Source organism: Vigna unguiculata, chromosome 2 (genome assembly GCF_004118075.2).
Source record: "Vigna unguiculata cultivar IT97K-499-35 chromosome 2, ASM411807v1, whole genome shotgun sequence".
NCBI lineage: Eukaryota > Viridiplantae > Streptophyta > Magnoliopsida > Fabales > Fabaceae > Vigna > Vigna unguiculata.
The window spans coordinates 10,375,095-10,388,232 of NC_040280.1; the positions used below are offsets into that span (position 1 = coordinate 10,375,095).

At 53.1% G+C, this 13,138-nt stretch overlaps 3 protein-coding genes across 3 annotated transcripts; all 3 read right to left on the reverse strand.

Annotated features, from left to right (window-relative positions):
* Positions 1-21: 21 nt before the first annotated feature.
* LOC114174458 (loricrin-like) lies at positions 22-8,326 on the reverse strand. Its single transcript, XM_028059297.1, has 13 exons — positions 8,225-8,326; positions 7,914-8,060; positions 6,793-7,252; positions 6,641-6,750; positions 6,274-6,579; positions 6,096-6,166; positions 4,215-4,460; positions 3,289-3,368; positions 2,885-2,998; positions 2,668-2,824; positions 956-1,152; positions 632-835; positions 22-347 (listed from the first exon to the last, which is right to left on the reverse strand). The coding sequence occupies exons 1-13, from the start codon at positions 8,324-8,326 to the stop codon at positions 22-24; spliced, it is 2,520 nt and encodes an 839-aa protein (XP_027915098.1).
* Positions 8,327-8,328: 2 nt separating this feature from the next.
* On the reverse strand, positions 8,329-11,590 carry LOC114174459 (glycine-rich cell wall structural protein-like). Its single transcript, XM_028059298.1, has 7 exons — positions 11,349-11,590; positions 10,886-11,019; positions 10,491-10,572; positions 10,238-10,416; positions 9,700-10,045; positions 8,993-9,224; positions 8,329-8,724 (listed from the first exon to the last, which is right to left on the reverse strand). Exons 1-7 carry the CDS (start codon positions 11,588-11,590, stop codon positions 8,329-8,331), a joined length of 1,611 nt encoding a protein of 536 aa, XP_027915099.1.
* A 142-nt stretch (positions 11,591-11,732) lies between these two features.
* LOC114174460 (cuticle protein 64-like) lies at positions 11,733-12,909 on the reverse strand. Its single transcript, XM_028059300.1, has 4 exons — positions 12,629-12,909; positions 12,231-12,506; positions 12,090-12,143; positions 11,733-11,961 (listed from the first exon to the last, which is right to left on the reverse strand). Exons 1-4 carry the CDS (start codon positions 12,907-12,909, stop codon positions 11,733-11,735), a joined length of 840 nt encoding a protein of 279 aa, XP_027915101.1.
* Between the last annotated feature and the right edge of the window lie 229 nt (positions 12,910-13,138).

The window sequence follows — 13,138 nt, forward strand, 5'->3', positions numbered from 1 at the left end:
TCTTGAACCCTAAACTTGTTCTTATGAGACCAAACTGTAATCCACCACCCCAACCACGACCACCGCCACCACCACCACGGCCACCCCACAATAGCCACCACCACCACACCCACGGCCACCACCAGCCCCACGACCATGACCCCCACCATCACAACAAGACCCACCACCTCCACGGCTACCACCACCACAACCACTACCACCACTACCATTACAACCACCGTGGTGACCACGACCACCCCCACCACGGCCACCACCACCACTTCCACCAAGGCCACCGCCACCACAACCAAACCCACCATCACCACTTCCACCACGACCACCACCACCATCATAACAACCACCATGGCCTACATCACCACCACCAGCACATCCACCAGCAGCAGCAGTAGCACCACCACCACCACAGCCAACAACCCACGACCACCATCACGATCACCGCCACGACACCCATGTGGGTTACAACCACCACAACCACCACCATGACCACCACCATCACCACTATCACCACCATGATAACCAATGCCACCACCACCACCACCACCACTACCACCACCACCACCACCACCACCAAAACCACCACCACCACAACCACCACCACCACAACCACAACCACCACCGCCACAACCACCACCACCACCACCACCATAACCACCATTAGCACCAAGACCACCACAACTATAAAAACCAGCACCACCACAACGGCAATCACCACCACCACCACCAATTCCACCAAGGCTACCGCTACCACCACCACGATGGACACCACCACCATGACCACCATCAGCACCATCACCACAACCACCACGACCACCACCCGGATCAATCATCCCTACCCCTACCACACCACGACCACCACCACAACCACCACCCCTACCATCCCCACAACCACAACCACCACAACCGCCACCACCAAGGCCACCAAGGCCATCACCACAACCACCACCACCATAACCACAAGCACCACCACCATCACCACAACTACCACAATCATGACCTATACGACCACCATCACTCCCATAACCACCAACACAATCTCCGCCACCACCACCAACATCGCCACTACCACCACCACCATCGCGATGGGCACCACCACCATGACCACCACTATAACCGCTAAAACGACCACCACCATCACCACTATCAGCAGAACCACTACCACCACGGCAACCACCACCATCACCCCCACCACCACAACCACCACAACAAGGCCACAACCACCACTACTACCACCACCACGACCTCCACCTCCACAGCCACCAGCACCCTAAACCATAAACCATACACCTTAGACCCTAAACACTGAACCATAAACCCTTATTCCTAAACTCTAAACCTAGAACCTTAAACCTTAAACCTTAAACCATAAACCCTAAACTCTAAACCCTAAACCCTAAATCGTAAACATAAAACACTAAACCCTAAACCAAAACCTTAAACCCTAAACTAGAAACCCCGAAACCTTAAACACAAAACTAGGAACCTCGAAACCTTAAACCCTAAACACTAAAACCCCTAAACCCTAAACCCTAAACCATGAATCTTGAACCTTCAACCATGAACCTTAAACGCTACACCTAAAACCATCACCCCACCCCTACCACAACACAACCACTATCACCACCACCACCCCCCATCACCACCACTACCCTAACATCCACAACCATGACCATAAAAACCTAGACCACCACCACAACCACTACCACTATCACCACAACCACCACCACCACCACCACGAACACCACCACCTCAACCACCACGGCCACCCACCACCACCACCACCACCATAACCACTGCCACCACCACCACAACTACCACCACAACCACCACCCCTACCACGACCACCACCACCATCACCAATACCACCATACACCACCACGACCACGACCACCACTACCACAACCACAACTATCACCATCACCACCACCACCACCACCATCGTAACCACCACTACCACCGCCACCACAACCACCACCACCACCACCACCATAGGTACGATAACCACCACTACGGTCACCACCACTACCACCACCACCACTACCATCACCACCACTACCACAACTACCACCACCACACCCACGGAAACGACCACCACAGTCACCACCACTAACACCACGCCAACCACCACCACCTTAAACCCTAAACAATAAACCCTAAATCCTAAACCTTAAGCCCTAAGCACTAAACCTTAAACCCGAAACCCTAAACCTTAAACCCTAAACCCTAAACTGAAAACAATGAACCATAAACACTAAATAATAAACCTTAACCATACCCTACGACAACCACCACCATCACCATCACCACCATCACCACCACCGCTGCCACAACCACCACCACCACAACCTCCACCACCACCACCACCACCAGAACCACTGTCAATAACAAACCATACACCCTAGACCTTAAGCACTAACCATAAACTTTAAACCCTAAACTCTAAAAGTTAAACCTTAAACCCTAAAACCTAAACTCTAAACATTAAACCGTAAACGCTTAACCCTAAACCCTAAACCCTAAATACAAAACCCTAAACCCTAAATCCTGAATCATGAAACCCAAAACCTTAAGCCATAAACCCTAAACACTGAACCCTAAACCCTAAACCATAAATATTAAGCCATAAACCCTAAACCCTGAACCCTAAACCCTAAACCATAAACCCTGAACCTTGAATCCTGAATCATGAACCCTGAACCATAAACCCTAAACCATAAACCCTGAATCTTGAACCCTAAACTTGTTCTTACAAGACCAAACTGTAATCCACCACCCCAACCACGACCACCGCCACCATCACCACGGACACCACCACTACCACCACCACCACAGCTACCACCACCACAACCCCCACCACCACCACAACCACTACCACAACCACAAGCACCACCACTACCACCACCACCATAGCTACCACTACCACCACGACCATCACCAGCACATCCACCACCACAGCCACCAACCCCAAGGCCACCACCACGATCACCGCCTCCACCATCCCCTCCACCACCACCACCACAACCAACACCACCACAACCACCACAACCACCACAACCACTACAACCACCACTACCACCGCCACCATCACAACTACCACTACCACCATCACCACAACCACACGGCCACCATCGCCACCACCGCCACAGCTACCACCATCACCACCACTACAACCACGACCGCAACCACCCCCACAATTGTCACCATAAGGACGTCAACCACCACCACCACCACCACCACCACTGCCACCATAACCACCACGACATCCATCACCACCACCACCACCATGACAACCCCCACCACCACCACTATCACCACCACTTCCACAACCACCAGCACCACCAGCACCAACACCATTACTACGATAACCATCACTAACACCATAACCACCACCACAACCACCACCACAAATACGTCCCCCACCACAACCACCATCACCATCACCAATTCCACCATACACCACCACGGCCACCACCACCACCACCACAACCACCACGACAACCACCACCACGATCAGCACCACTACCACCACCACCACCACCACCATCACCACCATCACCACCACTACCACAACGCCACCACCACCACCACCATCGCCGCCACCACCACCACCACCACCACAACCACTACCACCACCATAGTTACAGCAACCACCACCACTACCACCACCACCACCACCACCACCACCACTATCACAACGGCCATCACCACACCACTACCATTGCCACCACAACCACACCCATAGAAACCACCACCACGGTCACCACCACTACCACAACGGCTACCACCAACACCCTAAACCCTAAACAATAAACCCTAAACCCTCACCACTAAACCATAATCCCTAAACCCTAAACCATAATCCCTAAACCCTAAACCTTAAACCTTAAACCCTAAACCGTAAACCCTAAACCATAAACACTAAACAGTAAACCCTAACCACCACTACCACAACCGCGTCCACGACAACAACCACCACCTCCACGACCATCACCACCACCACCACCACCACCACCCTAGCCACCACCACCACCCTCAACAATAAACCATACGTCCTAGACCTTAAACACTGACCATAAACCTTAAACCCTAAACTCTAAACGTTAAACCTTAAACCCTAAACCCTAAACTCTGAACATTAAACCGTAAACGCTAAACCCTAAACCATAAACACTGAACACTAAACCATAACTGCAAACCCGAAACCTTAAGGCATATACCCTAAACCCTGAACCCAAAACCCAAAACCGTGAACCCTAAACCCTGAATCCTTAATCTTGAACCATGAACCATAAACCCTAAACCATAAACATTGAATCCTGAACCCTAAACTTGTTCTTGCGAGACCAAACTGTAATCCACAAATCTGTTGGAGAGTTCTAGTATTTGATCGCTGGTGAATCTTCTCTTGCTCCAGAGGGACTCCAAGGATGGCGTAGGGGGACTTGCAAAAGACACTCTGTTGCCTGAGTCAGCACTAGATATGTCAGGGTTTCAGAGAATATTTTAATGCGTAATCAATGCATAAAATAGTATGCTATTTATACTTTTTACCTATGGGTCCTACTTGTAATGGGCATTCTTGCCCAATATTCCCTTTTCTGGGTATTCCTAGGTTCAATGGTAAGGAGAGAAATTACTAGGAGGTCCTTCAAGAGTTAACGGTTGGCGTTAGTGAGCTGCCATTGCCGGGTACAACATACTCGTGAGGGGGGCTCTAAGTGGTTAGTATCCGGTATGCGGTCATGAAGATCTCAGTGGTTGGGTGCTTCTTGTTTGTCTTGATCATCTAAGCGGTTTTAGCTGGATTTAGGTTGCTTGCCTCTTTGGGCTCTTTAATGTAAAGTAGGTAGTCTAAGGGGGATTGTTGATGGTCGTATTTGTATACAGTATGCGGTCTAGATGATTGCTTGTGACCGTATACTACAGATGGGCATATCCAGGACAGAGTATGCGGCCCAAAGGATTGCTCGTAACCGCATACTACAAATGGGAGTATTCGGCCCAGAGTGTACAACCCAAAGGATTGTTGCTGGCCACATACTTTGGTGTGGTGTGTGGTAAGGACATCAGCCTTCCAGTCTTGAGGAGTGTAATGACGTATAAACTTATTGTGATTTCTTTGTTGCTAGGTTTGTGTTGCGCATTTGGGGCCGCTATGTTTTGTTTTGGGGCCGCTATGTTCTGTTTTGGCAATTTTCATTTGTGGCCTTTGGCTGTGTACCCTATGGACATACCAGCCCCCCAATCTTGAGGAACATAATAACATATAGACTCGATATATGCTTTGGCTGCATATTCTACTGTGAGAAAAGGTTGTTCTCTTGTTAGTTGGTCTCATTATATTTTTTGCGGTAAAGGTGGGCCACTATGCTTCTTGTGTTAGAGTTTGGTCGTTATGTTGGATGTTTGGTGAAGTTGGGCCGCTTGGTTCTATTATTGAAGTAGGGTATTCAATCATGCATGTTTTTGTATTTTTGTGTTAGGATAAAGGTTTGGTTATGAAGGCGATAAATGAATACCTTTCTCGGGGTCTCGTGTTGGGATAAAGGTTGTCATAGATGATGCAGGAGGAAATCGGTGCCAGGGACAAGAAGAAACTTGCTGATGAACTTGCTAGTTTGAAGGCACATGTGGAGCGTGACCAGCGTAGTTACGTCGATGAGAAGAAGAAACTGGAGGCCAAAGTGAAGAAATTGAAAACTTGTGTGGTGGATGTGGAGAAGAAGTTAAAGTTGAAGCAGGTTGAGGTGGATGAAATGCGAGCTAAGAAGGAGGCCGAGGCGGAAGTTAAAGTACCACCACCACCACCACCACCACCACCATCCCCATCGCAGCCACCACCACCAACACCCTGGCCACCCCCACCACCACCACAACCTCCGCCACCACGACCACCACCACCACCCTCAACAACAAACCATACACCCTATACCTTAAGCACTGACCAGAAACCTTAAACCCTAAACTCTAAACGTTAAACCTTAAACCCTAAAACCTAAACTCTAAACATTAAACCGTAAGCACTAAACCCTAAACCCTAAACAATAAACACTAAACACTAAACCTTAGCTGTAAACCCTAAACCAGAAACCTAAAACCTTAAGCCATAAAGCCTAAACCCTGAACCATAAACCTTAAATCCTAAACCCTGAATCCTGAATCGTGGACCCTAAACCATAAACCCTAAACCATAAACCCTAAACCCTAAACCCTGAATCCTGAATCGTGAACCCTAAACCATAAACCCTGAATCTTTAACCCTAAACTTGTTCTTACGAGACCAAACTGTAATCCACCACCCCAACCACGACCACGACCACCACCACCATGGCCAACCCCACAACAGTCACTACCACCACACCCACTGCCACCACCACCCACACGACAATGACCCCTACCATCACAACAAGACCCACCACCTCCACGGCTACCACCACCACAACCACTACCACCACTACCATTACAACCACCGCGGCCACCACGACCACCCCCACAACGGCCACCACCACCACCACCATCACCACCGCTACCACAACCCACCACCACCACCACTACACCCACGGCCACGACCCCCACCACCACCTCCACCGCAACGAGGACCACCGCCACCACCACCATCATCACCACCACTACCACAATCACCACCACCACCACGACCACGAACTCCACCACGGCCACCACCACTACCATAACCAACGCCTACGCCACTACCTCCACCACCACTACCGCCACCACCGCCACCACCACCACCACCTCCATAACCACCACCAGTAGCAAAACGACCATAACACTAACCACCACAACTGCAAAAACCACCACCACCACAACGACAATCACCACCACCACCACCATAGCCACCAACCCTACGACCACCACCACGACCACCGCAACGACACCCATGTCGGCTACCACCACTAGAACCACCACCACTATAATCGCCGCCACCACCACAACCACCACCATCACCACAACCACCGCCACTACACCCTCCACATCCACCACCACCAACACTAAACAACCACGACCTCCACCACCACCTATGGCTACCACATCCATCGTCATGGCCACCACCACCACCACCACAGCCACCAGCACCACCACAACTACCACAATGACTACCGTGGCCAACACCACCACAACCACAACCACCACCACCACCATGACCATCACCAGCACATCCACCAACACCACCACCACCACCACAACCACTAACCGCACTGCCACCACCACCACCACCGGCACACCCTCGCGTTGGCTACCATCACGACAACCACCACCACCACCACAACCACCACCATCACCATAGCCACCACCGTCACGACCACCAACACCACTACCACGACAATCACCACCACCACTACCACCACCACCACCATCCCCTCCACCACCACCACCACCACCACAAAAAACACCACCACAACCACGACAACCACTGCCACCACCACCACCACCACCACCACCACCACCACACCCAACACCACCACAACAACCACCACCACCATAACCAATGCCACCACCACTATCATAACCACCAACACAATCACCGCCACCACCACCAACACTGCCACTACCACCACCACCACAAACCCCACCACCACACCCTCCACATCCACCACCACCACAAAAACACCACGACCACCACCACAACCACCATCGCTACCAGAACGACCGCCTTGGCCACCACCACCGCCACCACCACCACCACTACCACCACCACAGCCAACACCACCACAACCACCATAACCGCCACCACCTCTACTACTACCACCACAACCAACGGCACCACCACCACCACGATGAACACCAACACAACCGCCACCACGACCACCACTATCACCGTGACCACCACCACAATCGCCACCACGACCACCACCATCACCACCATCACCACAACAACCACGACCACCACCCTGAACCATCATCCCCACCCCTACCACACCACAAACACTATCACCACCACCACTAAAACCACAACCCCCACCATCACCAACACCACCACCATCACCACCACCTCCACTACGGGCAGCACCACCACCGCACCACCACAACCACCACAACCATAACTACAAGCATCACAATCACCACAACTACCATAATTACCACCCCGGTCACCACAACAACAGCCACCACCACTACCATAACCACGAACACAATCACCGCCACTAGCACCAACAACGCCACTACCACCATCACCACCACCACCAACCCGACCACCACCACCATCCACATCCACCACCACCACTAAGCAACCAAGAAGACAATCACCGCCACCAGCACCAACAACACCACTACCACCACCACCACCACCACCATCCACATCCACCACCATCACTAAGCAACCACCACCACCAGCATGGCTACCACAACCACCGCCATGGCCACCACCACCACCACCACAACATCTACAACGACAACCATGGCCAACAACACCACCACCACAACCACAACCACCACCACCACGACCACCACAGCCCCTAACACGACCCCCACCACTTCCACCACCACCATCACCACCACCACGATCTCCACCACTACAACAACCACCACCATGACACCACCGCCTCCACGACCACCACTACCACCACCACCATCACCACCACCACCACCCCCACTGCAGCCACCACAACCATCACCCCCACCGTGGCCACCACCAGCACCACCCTGGCCAGCCCCACCACCACCGCAACCTCCACCACCACCCTCAATAACAAACCATACACCGTAGACCTTAAGCACTGACCATAAACCTTAAACCCTAAACTCTAAATGTTAATCCTTAAACCCTAAAACTCTAAACTCTAAACCCTAAACCCTAAACCCTAAACCCTAAACAATAAACACTAAACACTAAACCCTAACCGTAAACCCTAAACCAGACACCCGAAACCTTAAGCCATAAACCCTAAACCATAAACCCTAAATCCATAATCGTAAACCCAGAACCATAAACCCTAAACTATAAACCCTGAATCTTGAACCCTAAACTTGTTTGTACGAGACCAAACTGTAATCCACCACCCCATCCACGACCACCGCCACCACCACCACGGCCACCCCCACAATAGCCATCACCACACCCATGGCCACCACTACCCCCACGACCATGACCCCCACCATCACAACAAGACCCACCACCTCCATGGCTACCACCACCACAACCACTACCACCACTACCATTACAACCACCACGGCGACCACGGCCACCCCCACCACGGCCACCACCACCACTTCCACCAAGGCCACCACCACCACACCCAAAACCACCATCACCACCACGACCACCACCACCATCACCACCACCACCACCACGACTACTATAACCACAACCACCATGATAACCAATGCCAACACCACCACCGCGATCGACACCACCACCACCACAACCGCCACCGCCACCACCACCACCACCACCACCATCACCACCGCTACCACAACCCAAGCCACCACCACTACACCCACGGCCACCACCCCCACCACCACCTCCACCGCAACCACGACCACCCCCACCACTACCATCATCACCACCACTACCACAATCACTACCACCACCACCACCAACTCCACCACGACCACCACCACTACCATAACCACCACCAGTGCCACCAGCTTCACCACCACGACCGCAACCACCACCACCACCATAAACCCTAAACCTTGAACCCTAAACCCTAAATCATAAACCCTAAACCCTGAATCGTGAACCCTGAACCATAAACCCTAAACCATAAACCCTGAATCTTGAACCCTAAACTTGTTCTTACGAGACCAAACTGTAATCCACCACCCCAACCACGACCACCGCCACCACCACCACGGCCACCCCCACAACCGCCACCACCACCACACCCACGGCCACCACCACCCCCACGACCATGACCCCCACCATCACAACAAGACCCACCACCTCCACGGCTACCACCACCAGAACCACTACCACCCCCACCACGGCCACCACCACGACTTCTACCAAGGCCATCGCCACCACAACCAAACCCACCATCACCACTTCCACCACGACCACCACCACCATCACAACAACCACCATGGCCTACACCATCACCACCACAACCACTACCACAACCACAACCACCACCACCACGGCCATCACCAGCACATCCACCAGCAGCAGCAGTAGCACCACCACCACCATAGCCAACAACCCCACGACCACCACCACGATCACCGCCACGACACCCACATGGGTTACAACCACCACAACAACCACCACCACAACCACAACCACCACCACCACCACCACGACCCCAAACACGACCATCACCACCACCACCACCACCATGACCACTACCACCAAAACCATCACCATCACTACAGCCACCACCAGCACCACCAACAGTACCACCACCACCCTCGCTACGACCAGCACCACCACCGCCACTACCAACGCAACCAAGGCCACCACTATAACCACCACCACAACAACGATAACCATCACTACCACGGTCACCACCACCATGGCAATCACCATCACCAACACGGTCACCGTCACAACCACCACCACCCCACCAGTGCCACCACCACAACCACCATCATCACCACTACTACCACAACCCACAACTACCACCACCACCACCACCAGAGCCACCACCACCACAACCACCACCCATGCCACAGCCACCACCACAACTGCAAAAACCACAACATACACAACGGTAATCACCATCACCACCACATCGGCCACCAACACCACGACCACGACCGCGACCACCACAACCACCACTACCACCATCACACTCACCATTATCACCACCACCACCACCACCACAACCACCAACACCACCACCACAACTACCAACACCACCAGCATGGCCACCACCACTACCACCAGGGCAATCACCATCACCACCACGACCACCATCACAACCCCCACCACCACCACCACCACCGCAATCACCACCACTACGACCCTTATCATCACCACTACTACCACAACCCACAACCATCACCATGGCCACACCACCACCACCACCACCACCACCACTATCACACTCACCACCATCATCACTACCATCACCACCACCACCACAACCACCAACACCACCACCGCAATCACCACCACCACGACCACTACCATCAACACTACTACCACAACCCACAACCACCACCATGGCCACACCACCACCACCACCATCACACTCACCACCATCATCACTACCATCACCACCACCACCTCAACCACCAACACCACCACCATGGCCACCACCACAGCCACCACCACTACAAGCATGACAATCACAACCACCACCACCACAGCCCCCATCACCACAACCACCACGACCATGACCACCACAACCACAACAACCACCACCCCAACCATCACCACCACAACCAACCCCAACACCACCACATCCACCACTATCATCACCACTTCCACCGCCACCACCATAACCACTAGCAACACCAACACCACCACCACACTAACAACAACAACCAACACCACAACTGGAACCACCACCACAAGCACAACGACAACCACCACCACCACCACCATAATGACCACCGCAACCACCACCACCACTACCACAACCATCACGACCACCACCACGACTGCCACGACGACCACCACTACCACCATGACGATCACCACAACCACCACCGCCACCACGACCACCATCACAACCACGACGACCACATCCACCACCACCATCACCACCACCACAACAACCATCACCTCCACCACCACCACCCCACCAGTGCCACCATGACCATCACCACTACTACCACAACCCAGAACCACCACCACCACATCCACGACCACCCTGAATACCACCATAATCACGACCACCATCACAATCACCACAACCACCACCACCACAGACACCACCACAGCCATCACCACTTCCACAACCACCACCAGCGCCATAACCTCCTCCAACACCAGTGCCACCACCAACACCACCATAACCAGCAGCAACACCAAGACCACCACAACCATAACCACCACAACTGTAAAAACCACCACGGACAATGATAATCACCACGACCACCACCACCACCACCACCACAACCACAACCACCACCACCACCATCACAACCACTACCACAGCCACAACCAAAACCACCACCACCACTACCACAGGCCCCCACCACGACCACCACTACCAACACCACTACGACGACCATCACCACTATCACCACCACCATCACCATCACAACTACCACCATAACCACCACCACCATCACCACCACTACAGCTACCACCACCACCACCAAACCCTGCCACCACCACAACTACCATCACCACAATTACACTCACCATCATCACCACCACCACCACCATAACTACCAGCAGCACCACCATGGCCACCACCACTGCCACCACGACAATCACCATCACCACCACGGCCACATTCACAACCACCACCATAGCCCCCACCACGACAACCACCACCACCACCACCACCACAACCACAACCACCACCCCAACCACCATCGTTCCACCACGACAACCACCACCACCACAATCACCACCACCACCACTACCATCACCACTACTACCACAACCCATAACCAACACCATGGCCACACCACCACCACCACCACCACCACAACCACCACCACCACCACCACCATCACACTCACCACCACCACCACAACCACCAGCAACACTAACACCACCACCACACTAACCACCACAACCACCAGCAACACCGACACCACCACCACACTAACCACCACAACCACCACCACAACTGGAACAACCACCAAAACCACAATGATAACCACCACCACTCCCACAATCACCACCGCAAACACCACCACCACTACCACCGCCATCACGACCATCACCATAGCCACCACCACGACCACCACCACAATTACCGGCACGACGAGTACCACTACCACCACGGTGATCACCACCACCACCATGGCCACAACCACCACCGCTACCATGGCCACCATCAAAACCACGACCACCAAAACCACCACCACCACTAATACCATCACCACCACCACCACCACCACCGCCACTACCACCAACACCACCACCACCACTAACCCCACCACCACACCCTCTGATGAAGGATTGACCCCAACCAAGGATGAAGGCACATGCTTAAGAAGACTAAGCATGTTTAGAAAGGAAGTTCACTAATCCTTCATCCCTTTTCATTTGTGTTTA

Excerpts from the sequence above, each read along its gene's own strand:
- LOC114174458 (XM_028059297.1), bottom strand. The coding sequence starts at position 8,326 with ATGGTGGTGGATGTGGATGGTGGTGGTGGTGGTGGTGGTAGTGGTGTT. Across the intron at positions 6,167-6,273 it reads GTGGATTACAGTTTGGTCTC|GGTCCACGATTCAGGATTCA; the intron begins GTAAGAACAAGT and ends TTTATGGTTTAG. Across the intron at positions 348-631 it reads TGGTTATGGTGGTGGTGGTG|GCCATGGTGGTTGTTATGAT; the intron begins GTGGTGGTTGTG and ends GTGGTGATGTAG.
- LOC114174459 (XM_028059298.1), bottom strand. The coding sequence starts at position 11,590 with ATGGTGGTAGTGGTGGTCGTCGTGGCAGTCGTGGTGGTGGTCGTGATG. Across the intron at positions 10,417-10,490 it reads GTGGTTGTGACGGTGACCGT|TGGTGGCCTTGGTTGCGTTG; the intron begins GTTGGTGATGGT and ends TGGTGGTTATAG. Across the intron at positions 9,225-9,699 it reads TTTAGGGTTTATGGTTCAGG|TGGTGGTGGTGGCCGTGGTG; the intron begins GTTCACGATTCA and ends CCTTGGTGGAAG.
- LOC114174460 (XM_028059300.1), bottom strand. The coding sequence starts at position 12,909 with ATGGTAGCGGTGGTGGTTGTGGCCATGGTGGTGGTGGTGATCACCGTG. Across the intron at positions 12,507-12,628 it reads GTGGTTAGTGTGGTGGTGGT|TGGTGATGGTAGTGGTGGTG; the intron begins GTTAGTGTTGCT and ends TTGTGGTAGTAG. Across the intron at positions 11,962-12,089 it reads GGTCGTGGTGGGGGCCTGTG|TTGTGGTGGTTATGGTTGTG; the intron begins GTAGTGGTGGTG and ends TGGTTTTTACAG.